The sequence below is a fragment of the Scyliorhinus canicula genome, chromosome 16 (assembly GCF_902713615.1).
Source record: "Scyliorhinus canicula chromosome 16, sScyCan1.1, whole genome shotgun sequence".
NCBI lineage: Eukaryota > Metazoa > Chordata > Chondrichthyes > Carcharhiniformes > Scyliorhinidae > Scyliorhinus > Scyliorhinus canicula.
The window spans coordinates 34,467,054-34,484,407 of record NC_052161.1 but is presented as its reverse complement, the minus strand read 5'-3'; the positions used below and the strand labels follow the sequence as shown (position 1 = coordinate 34,484,407).

The window sequence follows — 17,354 nt, the reverse complement described above, 5'->3', positions numbered from 1 at the left end:
CAGCTTTGTGTAGGTGACTTTCATAGCCATTTTCCAATGCAATTTCCCTCAACAGTGCTTGTCTGGCCATTAATTCAGGTATCGAGCGAGAACATTATTTCTGTGGGGGAAATGGGTGGCAAACACAATTGGTAGCGAAGATGTTGAGGAGGAAAAATAACACGAACTCCAAAGGATGGATGATATAGAAGTCGAGAGCAAGAAATTAGCCTCCATTTCTCTCAAATATTTAAATTGGGCCAATAACCATTCCTATACCATTGGCATAAAGACATGGGATGGAAACACGTTGTTTTTACCTGGTGAGTAGAAAGTTTGAAGAGACACGCGTGTTGTCGTGAATGAAACCTCGAAAGAACTCAGTAACATTGAAGCCTGCATAATTACTGAAAAAAACTTTTAAAGAGGGAGGAGTACTTCAATCGTAATACTTTTGAAGAAGAGCAATTCTTCAAAATGGAATCGTACTTGAACGGGTTAGATATATTTGGAATGGCTCACATGTTCAGACGTGTGACTATTTCATTTTATCGCCATATCATCTGAATTAGAATCTAATTTTAGTTCCAAATCTTATAATTTTAGTGGAAATACATTTGATTTGAAGCTGTAGAATCTAACGAAAGTGGGGTGTGGGGCCGGGTCGCACAAAACCGAAAGATCAAAAAGTGACAGAAAGCAGGACTTTGCTTTAGTTTTGATGTAAAACTGAATTGATTATTGAGGAAGGTAAATTTCTACAGGTTGGTGATGAATCAGATCCAACACAATTATTGTATCAGTAAAGCTGTGTGAGCAACAGGGCACCAGGCCCACCTCCTGTAGAGTGTCTTATAGTTAAGAAACGTTTTACAACTTGATCAATTTTAAAATGCAATCAAAGTGCAAAACAATAGGTAGAACCACGTTGCTATCGGTCAGCGCTTGATGGAATGTAGATTAGGCCAGACAAGGTACTTTTAGGACGCTCAATACAAAATAAAAGTACTTTTGTGTATTTGTCGTCGTTGTTTTCTGTTGGTTAAACTGATGAGTGTTTACTCTATAAACGCCTTAAAAGTTTATGCTGACACTGTTGTCATAAAGTCAGTATCGCCAACAACACAAGGCACAATTTTGTTGTTATTTCACACAAGGGGCAACATATTTTTTGGCCTCTTTGTTGTGTTTATTTTCAGCAATGACGCATAACAAATTAAAACACAATCAGAGCCGCCTAGTTAGTCAGTGTCTTGTCACTTGTGCATCATCTGAGAACATTGTTGACAGCTTCCAGGAGATAAACTAACAGCAATGCTATCTGAAAATCAGAACACGACGCTGCTGGTTTCTTGGATGTCAACCATAAAAAATACACATGGAATAACCTAGAGTTGTTCATCTGTAAAGGACTATAACCGTGACCTTCTGCAAAAATAGGAATGATTAAAATATATTTTCAGTATACAAGCACCGGCACATATCTGTGCGATCAAGGACTTACTAAACTCGGTTAGTCAGTACTTGATTCAGCAAGGGCATCCGACTGGTTGGGGCTACAACACACTGCTCTCGGAATAGAAACTTTTATTCGCAGGAGCTCCATTTTAAAATAAAAATAACTGTCACTTAACTGAAAGGCAATTGTTCAATTCATAATTAAATATATGTCTATCGTGTGTGTGTGTGTACAGCCACTTGCAAGGTGAAGTGCACTGTGCCATTGCGAAATAGGTCTTCAGGTTGTACCTTTAACTGGAAAGTTTCAGTTCCCTCAGCCAACCCCTCCCAATATTCTGCGCTGTAAATTGAGAGGACTTTTAAAAATAAAAAAAGTGGGGTTTTTTCAGGTCAACCACCGGCCACACAGCAATTTCCTAACTTGTATTGCAGTTAGTTTATTAAACCGCCGTCTGAGATTTAGAAACTAATGCCGTGGAGGAAGACATCAGATGTGATGGTATTGCAAAACGTGACTCACAAAATAAACACCAACCTCGCCACACTGCACAGGAAATATAATTACGGAATGTAACAGGTTGACTCAGAATGCTTCGGAATAATTGTGGAAAAAACTGAGGGGGTGTTTCCTTTGCTATGTAGAATAATGTATTCCTCAGATTAATACGCATTGTGTAAAAAATAAACAATCCAGCTGTTTTCTCGCGAAATGGTTAGGTTCTCAAGCATGGACGCCATGAATGTTGAGGCCTCTCAACCGATGGTGTTTCGGTGTCAGCAAATATCGTGTAGATTTCTTTGGCCACAAATGACACAAATGGTTACTTTATTGGGCAGACAGCTGCTCCCCCTTTATCTTGAGCTGGTGTTTGGATGAAACTACGCATTTGGGTAACAAGGGATGCTTACATTTTATTTTAGTTTACAACAAGTCTTCAACAAAATTCGGCATTACAATATCAAAAACGCCAATATTTTATTTCATTTTTTTTCTCTAAAACATACAGAACACCCATTATTCTCGCAGCAAATAACTGTTACATCTGGAGAAATCATCAGAAATAATAAACACAACAGTATTATTGTCTGGGGGGCGGGGGTTAGAAATCGAAAAACTTTATCTTTTTTGCCCTCTGTCAATAAATTTACAATCCAGGCAAATAAAAATACGTTGTCACCACGTCAACAGTACATTTATTAAATAAATAAACAGAACCTTAAATATTTTCTTCTGATTGTCCTTCAGTTAAAGCGCCTCGACATGAGGAATTTGATAGTGTTCAGAATCGCCACGCGCTAATCGTCACACGTTATTCCAGTTGAGGCCAATGTAAGTTGGATTTTGACCTGCACTGATTTCCTCGAAACTCCGAAACAGTGCTTTAAAACTTCTTTAGTACAATATTGCACATATACGTGAAACCATAATAAAGAACAACATTATCACCACTCCTTTTAGAACTTACAAAAAAGACATTTACAGCAGGTCCTCTCAAAACTACATGGCTTGACCTTACCAAAACAAAATAAAACATGGTTAAATAGAATGAGAATGAATTGATAAACCAGACCGGCCTTAAAGGGGTACAGGTGAGGCTAGAGGGTGTGAGCAATGTAGACATTTACAGCTGGTCTTCTTGTGGCGTTGCTTCAAAACTACAAGGTCTAATCTTACCCCCAAAAATAAGAGCAATGCAAGTTAAATATTAAAATCAGATCAGACTGGCCTCAGGAGGGGCACGGATGTGACTACAGGATGTGAGTAGTAGGCTGGATGTGGGAATGTTAGTAAAGGCTGGGTGACTGGTGCGTTACCCGGGCTCCCAGACTCCGAAGCCGAGTTCTCGTGGTATAAGATAGGCACCCGGACTATCCTCTGAGCCGCGTGGCTCATGTTGGCCGCTTCCAGTTCGGCAGCCAGCTGCCTTTTCCATTTATTGCGGCGGTTCTGGAACCAGATCTTCACCTGGGTCTCAGTGAGGTGGAGCGAGGCGGCGAGTCCCGCTCTCTCCGAGCTGCTCAGGTAACGTTTCATGTCGAAGGTGGACTCGAGCTGAAAAACCTGACTCCTGGAGAAGACCGTGCGAGTTTTCTTCTTCCTGCACGGCTTTCTTTCGGGGCTGTCCGCTCTTTTTTTCCAGTCCTCGCTATTATTGTCTTCCTTCTTTTGTTCCTCCGAGTCGCTCGATTCCTCCAGCACGATCTCTTCCAGGCTTTTGGAGTCGTCCTTCTCTTTGCGATCCGGCTCGGCTTTGAGCGGCTCGGGGGAGTCCCTGTCTGGAGACGAGTCCCTGGCACATCCGCTGCTCTTTTCTGCGGCTGAGACAAGAGAGAGAGAAAGGCTTGTTGTTAGTTACGCTGCAGGCCATCAGAGACAGTGCATTAGAAAGGAGAATGTGCTCCAAAAAAAAAAGATGCCTTACCTTCTGTCCTGGGCAGGTGAACCCCCGATGCCAGTGTGCAGGGGTACCACCAGGCGGGGGACCTCTCCAGATAGTGCGCAGGGAGCGCAAACCTCTGCGCCGGGATTTCAAACCTTGGGAAGCCGGGCTCCCTGCAGTGAGGTAAGGAAAATGTGGCGCCTTCAACCACCCCTTTCACCGCCGAAAGCAAAGTCTTGGGCTTCGAGGGCTTTCGATCACAGTTCAGCAGGTTTTTAATGGAGAACGATGACTCTTTGGGCAATATGGGACTCTCCTGTGCTGCTGTCTCGGGCATGGTGGCCTGAGTCCGCTCAGAAACTGGAGGAGCCGTGCAGACTCGGACAGCAAAGCAGACCTGCCCTCGATCACAATCCCGGGGAGTTCAGGAAAACGCACCAAACTTTTGCATGTGGGGAGATTGGAAATCCACAGCAATTTGGAAGAGAGTAGGAGGCATTCAGCGTCAACCTGGCGCCAGATGATAATGATGAAATAAAAATGTCATACAAGTTAAATGCAGAAAGTATACGGCGATTGGGCACGCACAATGGCAAATGGGATTACCGAAGGAAAAAAAAGAATGGCATGTAATGAGTCCACCTCCCTATACTTTGCGCTTCGCTTAAGGCTATAAGAGCTCGCCTGTTATTGGCTTTATATAGTCCAATTAGGCAGCAAATGAGGACGAGACTAATACCACAAAAGAAACTCGTCCTGTAAACCACCACTAGACGAGCAGTAGGCAAATGACTTACTCCTGTCCATTGGCACAAAACACTGCTTCATTTCCATCTGTAAGGGAAATTTGTTTAAAGTGCCCAGGTTTTTACTCCACTTGTCAGTTTGAGCGCCTCAACACCCTGGTTACCCATTGAGGGAGCACATTTTCCAATGAAAAAACAAAAACAACCTTGTTTCTGTAAATTGATTATTTTCCATCCTTTGTCCTTTGTTTTTAAAAGTCCAGTTTCCAGCTTGGCTGGTTGGCACTATGCAGAAAACGCAGCTTCTCCGCGTTTGAAGCAGCCACATTCAAAAAGAGACGTCTACAGTGTTCCACGAGCTTTTAAAGTGAGACATAGAATTTGAGGTTTTCGTGGTGAAGTATTATATGCCAGGGATATATGGCACATTAAAACGCGATTTTATGAAGTGTGGCACTGCAAGAAATAGCAATAATTTTATTATGGAAGCAAGCCCAATTTGTATATGAAGATTTATAAGTAGAACGGATGTGCTATGACCTCAGATTGAAGCAGGATCTCGCATATGTCATTTTAATGTTGTGCTGTATTTCTCATCAGTTTATTTAATGGAGACGAACCATTTTCACTGTTTGCCTGACGAATTTAACCCCCCTCCCCCCCACCCACCGCTCTCTCTCTCTCTCTCTCTCTCACACACACACAAAAGTCGTGGATAGCTTACACACTTCTACTTTGTAAAAGACAGGCACAGGCGTGCATAATATTTTCGAATATTATTTTAGGCAAAGCCTATTGTAACACAAGCGCTTGCAAAACGTGATAGCACTAATTTAGTACGATAAGAATTGAGGAAGAGGAGATACTGTGTCTATAAACGGGAACAATTTTATGGTCAGCTGTCTCTTAGGTACAGCACTTGGTTTTGGTAAAAGTCAACTGAGGACTGCATTTTGATTATTCTTCCAATTCATGCTGCAGCAAATCTCACGACAGGCCTTTCAGTCCACACACCCCGCCATCTCGCTTCGCTGAACGACATAACGGCGTGTTGCAGGGGAATTTGATTGAATTTGTTTTGAAAGCTTTCATTACAGCTTCCATTTAGTTTATTTTTATTTTCATATTCCTAATGTGTTTCCTTTACGTGGCAACTGAACACAGCGCATTGTTTGTAATAGTCAGATATTTACATAATGTACCAGAAATGGAAACAGATAGAAGGTGTCAATTTGCTGTTTGGACCGACAGCACACACTAGACAAACATTGCAACAGTCCAGGTCTTATCTAAAATGCAGATAATTCATAGCACCGAGGAAGATGCCAACACATCTGGATGTGTGTGCGTGCAAAATTGAAATACACGTTATCATTCCCTGTGCAGTTTTTGTAACCCATGGCATTTGTTATTTACCCAATGTTATATTTGGTTTCATTCAGTTGAGTGACAACACTCACAACTTAGTGCCATTCCATAGGATATCAGACTCTATTTTACTGTAAACGGCCGGGCTAATCTACCTTTTGCTCTTATGTTTGATTACTGGTGTTTACATCTCGACAACACACCATGTATCATCTTTCAGCACATATTACAATGACATTATTGTCTGTTCTAATGGACGCAAATTAAGCAGTACTACCCACCGTGACACCCAGGAAAACATTTACTCAAATCTATGGGGACAATGAGTCATGGGTGCATAACTTTATGTAGAAAAATACTTTTTAACGATTACACAGGGCAGTAAAGGTAGCTGTTACAATGATAATTACAACTACAATGCATTTCCCTACAGACTGCAGATTAATTCATGATTTGCATCTGCAATTAATTTGTCTTTCAAAAGGAGAATCACCTGCACCCACGAGAAGGACTGTCGTGTTTATAGTCATTAAAAAGGGGACTGGACTTACTGCTAAAGTTCGAACCTCATTACGCCGACGCTTATAAAGCTCTTTTGTTCTACAGTTTCGCGCGTTATTTCCTTGCCGAACTGAAATATTTGTCAAGGAGACTGAGCGCGATTGTTTACGAGATTATATGCGAGGGAGAGAAAAAATACACCAGGCTTCAGTCAGTTATTCAAAGGCACCTGCTGAATGGCTGTTTAAAATGTGTAATGTCCATAGGCAATCAGGTGGGAAAGGGAGACATTTCTCCTCAACAATTTCCAACAAATCTAAACTGTGCACCTTTTAAAGGGAGACGCCATGAACCAAGTGACAAAAGAGTGATCCAAATAATTTGAGATGTGGCGATGTGACTACTTTTGAATGAAGTGCGGATATGTAAGGAGTTTGGGTTCCTTTGATTGATGCCTCTGTAGATTGAGAGCCAGTGAGAACTATTGAACCCTGCGAGATCCTCATTCAAAAGCGACCAGTGACACCATTACCGGAAACGGTTGGTATCAAATCATGAATCTCAGTTTCTGTGGGCACATGTGAACAGTGTGAGGAGGGATCCATTAGAATCCACTATTTAACCGATTTAGCTTTTATTATCCTTTGGGAACTTTTCCATGGTTTATTTATATTCTGATTAAATTAGTTTGCCATGATGATGGAAAGTAACAACAAGTTATTTTAACATCAATATTTATACGCTGGATGGAACTGAAGCGGTCACTTGCTACAATGACGTGGAATAACCAGCGACGATAAAAAGGAAACGAGAGTGTCCTTAGGTGCAAGGAAGATTACAATTTAAGATGATTTTCTTTGAAACAAAACAGCTTTTGCAAACCAACATGCAAGTCTAATCTAAAACATTAATTTAAGTAAGTCTGGCAACTTTATTGTATGGGGTACTAAAGATTATTTTAAAATCTTTATCATGATGTACATACTAAAACTCCAGTCTTGGAGTTTGCATGCCACCGTTGTTCGAAAATTCTTTAATACTTTAAACATTTTATTACAGTACTATCTTACTAGTTACGTTTGACTAGTACGACGGTACTATATAGCACAGATACGGTATATCATAGTTGTTTTATACTTACAAAGACAGTAACTTTAACACAACACTTGACTTTATTGGTGTGGCACAGATAAACAGAAGTTAGCACAGATGTATTTCTGTGTATCTTCATAGAATTATAGAATCTACCGCGCAGAAGGAGGCCATTCGGCCCATCGAGTCTGCACCGGCCCCTGGAAAGAGCACCCAACCCAGGCCCACGCCTCCATCCTATCCCCATAACCCAGTAATCCCACTTTAGTAGATTGACGTTTGAGGTAAAATGCTGCTCTAAAAGTACAGGCAAATGTTTATTTATGATATCTTGAATCACCCCTGCTCCTGGATTAGTTTTCACAGTTCACTTTATTCAGTACCTGAGCTATTCTTCCATTTTATGCTGTTTAAAGGAATTTGTCGCCTTCTTGATTTGGTAAAGCAGTATTTTTATATAAAGAGAAATGCAAAGTTCCCAAATCCCTCCAAACTCAAAGCTTTGAAAATAGGGCTTTCTAAATGCTACCAGTGAAACCACATGTGAAGTCATGTGAAGATCAGAATTCTACAGTGGCCGATGTACTTACTGCAAAAAATAGTCAAACATAATTTACTGTGAATTCTCTGAGTGCTTGGCAAAACCTTCAATCTGGTGCTCGGTATAAAATCACGAGCTAACCAAACCGAATTGACTGGAAATTCATTTTTAAATGTTATACGAATGCACTCACACAACAAGTTACACAAATGTACTTAAAAGCATCATTAACAGACTTTGATTCGGTTCCTTCTTTGAACGCGGCGAATAGCCGTTAGGAACAAACTGTTACACATCTAAATTAGACAATGTTTTTTTAAAAGCTGCCACCTTCTTATTAATTACATGACTTTCACTAAAGGAATGCATTGTTCTCTCTGGTGTTGCTGGGAGATCACGTTCGTCCCTCCACTGTGTTGCAAACTGACTTTTTTTTCTTTGCTAATTATTTCCCTCCAGGTAATGGGAAGACAGATCAGAGAGGTACAGCTTTCGAGGCCTTAAAACAACCCCTGAGGAGAAGACATCAGAAACCGCGAACATGTCCATCAGAGCAGTCAATCTCGCTGACAGCAGATACTTATCATCAGGGAGCTCCTTTGTAATATGAAGTCTTGAAACAAGAGATAAACGAGCTGCTTGATACTTTAGGTGTTGTCCCTGAATGTTGAAGACTCATATCGTTTTAGGGAATGATTCTTTTCCCCTCTTTTTTTCCCCAGTTACTTTTTAAAGAGATGACAATCGTGTCACTAGACATAAACAGATGTAAGCCAAGGGCAATTAACCTTTTGTCTGCTGCAGTGAAAGTTTGAAACCACACCCCGGAATCCTATTTGTGTGTGGTGTTCTGTGAGCAGGGAGCTATCTGGAAGAAGGTATATTCCTCTTGTATAATCGTGCTATTGTGATTCTGGATAACTTACTTAGAAAGAATCGGGGTTGGGGGCGGGGGGATACGTCATTAGTTCTCAGAATGGATGTTATAAAGGGGAAACTCTAAACCTCTCTCAACAGGTCGGTGAAGCCATTCATAAAGGTTGTGTTCAGGATCAAGTTGTTCTATCACTTCCAGCGAAGAAACACTGCAGATGGGAGTGACATGGATGATTCATAATTAGGGTTGTGTGGCGAACGCTTCCTGTACAGCACCCCCTGTCGATATGCATTTCTTTATCACAATTTCTTCCAGTAATTTATAGGTCAACGTCATGCATTCTTATATTCTAAATGAAAGAGCAAAACCTAGTGTCAATTAATTTGTTGTTGTTGGGAACATAAAGCAGAATAACATGTTCAGTATGAACTGAGAGGGAACTTGCCGAATCACACATCGTATCTGAGCACACAAAAAAATAGTTTGCACCATTCTGCGGTGTCTGTTTTTATGAGATTGGACTATCTCGGATTTGTCACTTTCTCGGGATCTCTGATTGCATTGGACTTGTTCCTTTTTATAAATCTTTTTCTTTATGTTATCTTTGGCTTAGTTCCAAGACTCCATAGCGAGCCTGCAATCACTCTGTATTCAGGCCTGATTTAAACCCAGAACATGATTCTAATACATTTTTGACGCCATGTGTGCGAGTTGAGGATGGCAATTAAAAACGCTTGGGAAAGATCACGACGGAAATTGGAAATCCGCTTTCAACTCAATATTATAAATGAACGAAAATGAGTCCTGTATAATTAAACTTGTAGATCATTATAACGCCCAGAATTAAAAAGAGCGGAGGTGGGGGGGGGGGGGGGGGGGGAGGAATCAGCATCCATTCTTATAATTCCTCAGATGAACTCTTCCCTACTTCTAGATTGTTTTCAGCAGGTGTCAGAAAATTATTTCGAGAGAAAAAAATAAGTACTTCAGATTTTAACCCCAGGAACTAATAGTTTATTTTCAACATAATTAGGTGTGCGTGTAAACTAGAACAGACGTGCAAACGAAGCCGAAACAAACACAAAATAGCGAATGAATAAATTACAAGCTGCGTTCGAGATATTTATTTTCATGACACGCAATCTGGTTTGATTGGAGGGGGGGCGGGGGGGGGGGGGGGGGCGGACAAGATAAATCAAAACCTACTTTATTCAGAACATTTTTGGAAAGTCGCGGCCCTCTTTTTCTAAGTCAACATATCTGTAAAGCTGATGAATGACACCAAATTGTTTGTTTACACATGCCTGGCATTAAGAACCTCCTGGAGAGAGAAACAAAACTCCGTTTACTTGTGTCCTTTCTGACTGCTTTATGAAGCAATTGGAAATCAAACTACAGTTGATGTTAGAAATGAGGGATGAATACATTGCGGGTCTGAAATAAAAACAGGGATTGTTAGAAATACAGAGCGAGGCAGTGTGGAATGTGAACAATATTTACAGCAGTTTCTGATCCTGTTCCAGCAGATGTCATGCAGTTAACCGCTGAACGTGTCAGCAGTGGAGTTTACATTACATTCACGTGTGATTTACTGTCTTATGCATTTTATTTTTAATACAGAAGTTATTATGATTTTGGCTGCAGGTGTGAATATTGTCAAATGGTATTTGTCTTTGCAGACTAGCCTGACACCAGGAGCTCAATGATCTCTTTCCAAACGCGCCTTTATTTCCCGATGACTGTGATAGTGACTTTTTAGCACTTGGCCAAATTGATCCGGAACCATCCCTTTAACATTTTAAAGGCGAGGTGATTGTTCGATTATTACACCCTTCGTTCTGGCGTGAGTGTTCCGTTAAAGCAGCTGCAACGGTGTGTCCTGGATTCCCTGCTCATTTTAAACAGCCAGGAAGAACAGCACAATGTGGCCTGCCTGGGAGATAACGAGCCTTGAGGACAAGGCAGAATCGGTATGACACATACTGTCAATAATAAGGTGCCATAATTTCCACACTTAAATATGAATGATTCCAAGCTGTAATATTCATCATCATAATGCTGAGCAGACTAGAAATGCTGTCGATAGCAATGTCATATAATTCCTTTCTCCACAAAAAAGGCAATATCCGACCAAAACAATGTTCAGATGGTGTGAATTATTCAATATTATTGCATTATCATTGCTCAGTCATGATGAATGCCCCAAATGAAAGCTTTGAATCATTATCCGCTGGGCGAATGTGTTAATGGAGAAAATGCTAACCTCAATATCTTTCTAAATAATTTATCCAAGTCCAAACGTATCTGAGATGGTATCTGACATTTGACGGTAGATGGACTCGTTGTTCATTGTTACAGGATAGAAACTAAACAATCCTGACTTTGTCACAGTGATAGCAGTTAGATGTGGGCTCTCTGAAATGATGTTCATGTGGGATTTGCGCTGGCAGCCCAATAGATGCCACCCCCCCCCCCCCCTTCCCCCGCAATCGCGAAACACTGCCTAGCCTGTCACAATGATTGTCACATCTTTGCACCAACACAATTCTGGCCCAGTGTGGTGGAATCAGCCCAACATAGTCCCAATATTATGTATGGAGGCGGTAATCGCTTTTCTTCCCTCTTCAGTTACACTTGCACACGACAGCTTGACTCGTTTTACTCCCATTGTTGGTGAAATGCATGTTTCATCAGAATTGGAAAGGTATGTTTAGCAAGGAAGGAGTTTCTTCTCAAACACAGACCAGAGCACACTGGACCTCGGCATATGCATCTATCTCTCGGTCTGTCCAATCTACTGATCAAAAGTAAAGGAAACTGAGCAGCACGGGTAGCGCACTGCGGCCTCACTGCGCCCAGATCCCAGGTTCGATTCCAGCTCTGGGTCACTGTCCGTGTGGAGTTTGCACATTCTCCCCGTGTTTGCGTGGATTTCGCCCCCACAACCCAAAAATGTGCAGGGTAGGTGGATTGGCCACGCTAAATTGCCCCTTAATTGGAAAAAAATGAATTGGGTACTCTAAATTTAAAAAAAGCAAAGGAAACAGATACCCAGTCATTTACCAAACACTTAATATATGTCATTAATATCTTACTAGCGAGCTTTCTGTTAATGAGAAATCAAACCAGAGCAGGCCTCAATTCTGTAAATCGAAAGTTTAGTCCTGTACCCAATGCCCTGATACCAAGGGCACTTATTGATGAACCGCTAAAAGGATTTAGTATTTAAAAGATGACACTTTGAAAACAGTGAATTTCTGATTCTATTAAAACCCGAGGCGTAAAGACCGGGCCATTATCCTAACACGAGAGAGTAAATCCAGCTGTCCTAGGTGTAGTGTAAAGTAAGCGTTTGAGTCTGAACTCATTACTGTGATGGGGTGAAATGGAAAACCGTCCATTCCAACGCAGAATGTTAATAGAATTTCACTAATCGTTTAAATGCTGATTTCTATTCAACATCACAAAGGGGGAAAGCTAGTTACACCCGAGGAGACAGGGCAACACATTTTCAAAGTTGCTTAAGTCCAATTTGTGCCATTTCATATTAGGTTCGGTCGGGAAATTAGTCCAACCCAGTTGCATATAATTTATTGCGTAAAGCGCGTCATTTAAAAAAGTATAAAATATTTAGCTTAAGTTAAATGGAACATTTACTCAGTTTAATTATAGAACCCCGGCCTGTCTTCCGATAGCCACATTCGAATGCTCAGCACAGGCAGAGTCATTAATTCCGGAAATTTGCCTGTTTAATATCGATCTGTGCACACATGCAATTGTAAATATTGGTTCGTTTTCCGACATTAAGTGTTTAGGTACAGATCGCCTGTAACCGGCTTTGTGCCATACTCATTGCTGAGATATTTACTGTTGAATACTGCACCTGTTTTCTTTAGCAGTACAATGAGGCTGTCAAGCATCTCGCTTGCAGCCTCTGTCTGACCTTGTCGCCTTCTTAGGAAACTTCGCCCCAAGCTAAAAACCTATCATGAGTTATCAAAAATGGTAAGCATGCTTCTTATACCCGTATGGAATCTGGAACAACACCATTCTAACTGTTATGGGGACTGATACACTTGCAGTATACTCTGCCATGTCAGTTGCAAGAGACAGGAAAGGATACAGCACTAAAACAATAGATTAAAATGTTTCATTCAATTTGGTTTGCCTGCATTTTAATCAATGCTTTTCACCCCTATAAACGTCCACGATCAACTCTACATTTCATCAATGTCTGTGAGTATGAATTCCACAAATCATCAAATTGGCTAACAAGAAAGGACAGCGTGTGTTGTTGCTTGCTGCATTCACGGTGAAACTACCAGAAAAGCCCTGGTGTCCCTCAGGAAAACATAGAAACAGTGCACTGGCACCGGTTGATGGCGCTACAATTCTCTGCTTCAGCTTGCATCTGATTTGCATTACTTTATCCTCCCCGCACGGAAGAAAACCCCATAAACTACTCGGGGAGCTTCCTTCACAGGACTGCCATTCGCACTGGGTGTGTGGTATCTGGTCCCAATCTCCAAATTCTTCTTAAACTGTACACACACTGATTTCCATTTGAACTGGGACTTAAAACGTTCTGAAATGTCACCGTTATTGTCCCCTCAATCAAGCTGCCGCCCGGGACTGTTATTGTCTGTTCGCTTATTCCTGTCTTTGATGCTGCTTCGTTCTGCTGAATGTTGGTGGCGGGGAACTAGCTGACCGATGGTTCAAAGTCATAAAAATGTGAGGGTGAGAAGTGAATACGCACAGTGGAAGCTGAGGCCCTGGTGGGTTCATGATTATCCATTGACATTAAATCAATTCGTTCACGGCTGTCCACTCAGTAACTCCTTTCAGAGGTTTGCCAAGTAAATCCATCAGCGATCATTGTTTAACCAAATAATGGCGGGGAGAGGGGGGGGAGACACAGAAAAAAAAGGATACCCGTGTAGGTCTTGGACAGCCTTTAAAAAAAAGTAGTTATCAGTTTTTCAGTTCCTACTTCCCGATGGAAGGATTCTTGTGCCATGTATTTGTGCCATAGCCGGTGGCCATTCTTTCATACAGCAGTCTGGAAAGTGAATTGAAACAGTAAACATTGAAAATAATCAGCAGGTCAGGCAACATCTGTGGAGGGAGAAAGGAGACTCAACGTTTCTGTGTCAGAGTTGGGAAAAGTTAGATATGTAACAGGTTTGAGGAAAATGAAAGGGTTGGGGGGGGGGGGGGGCAAAGGGAAGGGCTGTGGTCGGATGAAAGACAGGAAAGATTACGTGACAAAATGCTTCATAGTGCAAAGGTCAAGTCTGGAACGTGAAGGCCTATTTTAAGTGTGGAGGCATCCCAGTGGAAATAGACCATTCGAGCATTGGGCAAAAACAAAACATCTCTCTGATGTCCTGTAGTATGTGTAAGGGCATCCAAAGAAGTGGCTAAAAAAGGACATCCTATATTCTTGTCAGGGCAGCACGGTAGCACAAGTGGATAGCACTGTGGCTTCACAGCACCAGGGTCCCAGGTTCGATTCACCGCTGGGTCACTGTCTGTGCGAAGTCTGAACGTTCTCCCCGTGTCTGCGTGGGTTTCCTCCCGGTGCTCCGGTTTCCTCCCACAGTCCAAAGACGGCAGGTTATGTGGATTGGCCATGATAAATTGCCCTTAGGTTAGGAGAGGTTATTAGGTTACGGGGATAGGGTGCAGGTGAGGGCTTAAGTGGGTTGGCACAGACTCGATGGGCCGAATGGCCTCCTTCTGCATTGTATGTTCTATGTTCTAGGTCGATTGGCCATGCTAAATTGCCCCTTAATTGGAAAAAATTAATTGGGTACTCTAACTGTATAAAAAAATCTTATATTCTTATCAATAGTGCAAAAATGTTCAAAACCTTTGTAAGAAATGTCACTACCTGTTATCTTTTGGTTTATTTTATTGTCAGTACAAATTTACATTTTTTGATTTTAGAAAGGGTACCAGTGAGGGGAGAGTGACTGCACTCGAATTCATGGCTGCATTTGACTGAGCGTGATATCGAGGAAGCCCCAGCAAAACTAGAGCCCTTGCTGGTTGGAGTCATACTGAGCACAACTAGGTATGGTTGTGGTTGTTGGAGGTCAGTCACTCCAGTTCCAGACCAACACTACAAGAGTTCCTCAAGGTGATGTCCTAGGGCTAACCATTTTCAGTTTCTTCATCAATGACCTTCCTTCCATCATAAAGTTTGAAGTGGGGATGTTTGCTGGTGATTGTACAATGTTCAACGCCATTCGCAACTCCTCAGATACTAAAGCAGTCCATATCCAAATTCAACAAGACCCTGGGCAATATCCAGGCTTGGGGTGACAAGTAACATTCGTGCCACACAAGTGCCGAGCAATGACCATCTCCAACAGGAGAGAATCTAACCATCACCCTTTGACATTCAACTGTATCACTGTACCCCCACTATCAACACCCTCAGCATTACCCTTGGCCAGAAATTGAACTGGACTAGCTATATAAATACTATGGCTACAGCATCAGGTCAGAGGCTAGGAATCCTGTGGCAAGTAACAATTTCTGACACTCCAAAGCCTGTTCACAATCTACAAGACATAGGTCAGGAGTGTGATGGAATGCTCTCCCCTTGGCTGGATGAGTGCAGCTCCGACAACACTCAAAAAACTTGACACTATCCAAGACAAAGCAATCTTATTATGATCCTGGCCCAGACTCTAACAGTGGCTAGGATACAGGACAGAAACCGCAATATTTGATTTTAATTTTATAAGACTGTGAGGAAAGGATACCTCACTCCAGGAGTGATTTCATGAAGAAATAGGGATATGGTATATTAAAACAAACTTTAATACTAACATAGTATTACAATATCTTTAACATTGCCCCAGAAAATAGCTTACAATTACCCCTTAAACAGTAATAATGAATACAGTGATTACAGTAACTCTTAACTGCTATCTTTATTCCCGCTCCAACAACAAAAACGAACATCTCAGCTCTCAATCTGCTGTTAAACACAGTTAGCACTCAGGAATACCTGCTTTGCAGAGATGGTCTTTGAGAAAGAGATATCTTTTGACACTGCTTTTAAAGAAAAGATCTGAATCCTGTCAGAATTATGCAGAAACTCTGACTGTATTTCTTCAGAAGCTGCTTCTGGTTTCAGCTCAACTTCTAAACACATTCTTCTGAACTGCTTGGAAATAAACTGCTAACCCATCTGCAGATGTATATTTTAACAGAACTGAGATGATTGACTTCTGCTCACATCTTCAATCAACACACAACTAAAACTGCTTTCCTGCAAAATGCTTGATATCTTAGCTCCTCCCAGTAATTGCATCTTCTTACCAAGCTGAAATGTAATTAACTCCACCCTGAATCCCCTTAATCCAAACAACATTCCGTTAGCCCAAGTTTTTTTACGATGTTTTAATTGCATTCCTGGCTACTAAAATCTTTCAACTCAGGATTCTTTATAAACACTATGAACCCAGGCGAACCCTTACTACACCAAATACCTATAATACAATATACCTGAAATTCATATATTCATCACAGTCTGCTTGATTGGCATCTCATCCATAAACATTCACTCCCTCCACCATCAACATACAGTAGAAACAGTGAGAACGAACTGCAAGATGCACTGCAGGAACTCACTACATTTTTTAGATAGCATCTTCCAAACTGATGACCACTACCATGCAGAAGGACAAGTGGTTAGCACTGCTGCTTCACAGCGTCAGGGACCCTGCTTTGATTCCTGCCTTGAATAACTGTGTGTGGAGTTTGTCCATTCTCCCCGTGTCTGCGTCAGTTTTCTCTGGGTGCTCCGGTTTCCTCCCACAATCCAAAGATGTGCAGGTTAGGTGGGTCAACCTTGCAAAATTTTCGTTTTGTGTCCAAAAGATGTGCAGGTTAGGTGGATTGGCCATGATCAAAACACAGAGTTACGGGAATAGGCTGGGGAGTGGGCCGAGGTAGCATGTTCTTTTGGGGGGTCGGTGCAGAGCCGATGGGCTAAAGGCCTCCTTCAGCACTATAAGGATTCTATGGATCCTAGCAGATACATGGGAACACCACCACATGGAAGCTCCCCTCCAAGCCACTCACCATTCTGACTTGGGAGTATATCACCATTCCTTCACTGTCACTGGGTCAAAATCCTGAAATTCTCTCCCTAACAGCACATGGACTGGAGCGGTTCAAGAAGGCAGCTCACCATCACCTTCTCAAGGGCTATTAGGAATGGGGAATAAATTAATGAATAAAAAAATACATTTTTTCTACAGCAAAGGTATATGTTTAATGGTCTTTGTTCTAAATGAATAGACTTTTATTGAGACAGGAATTACTTTAAAAATATACCAAGATATACTCTGTAGATGCACTAGCCTGAATTAATATTTAATTTTGAA

At 41.6% G+C, this 17,354-nt stretch overlaps 1 protein-coding gene across 1 annotated transcript; it reads right to left on the bottom strand.

Moving 5' to 3' along the window:
* Positions 1 to 2,352: 2,352 nt before the first annotated feature.
* Positions 2,353 to 4,474, bottom strand: LOC119950834 (homeobox protein HMX3-A-like). The gene is made up of 2 exons (XM_038773672.1): positions 3,864 to 4,474; positions 2,353 to 3,759 (listed from the first exon to the last, which is right to left on the bottom strand). The coding sequence occupies exons 1-2, from the start codon at positions 4,156 to 4,158 to the stop codon at positions 3,158 to 3,160; spliced, it is 897 nt and encodes a 298-aa protein (XP_038629600.1). The 5' UTR covers positions 4,159 to 4,474; the 3' UTR covers positions 2,353 to 3,157.
* Between the last annotated feature and the right edge of the window lie 12,880 nt (positions 4,475 to 17,354).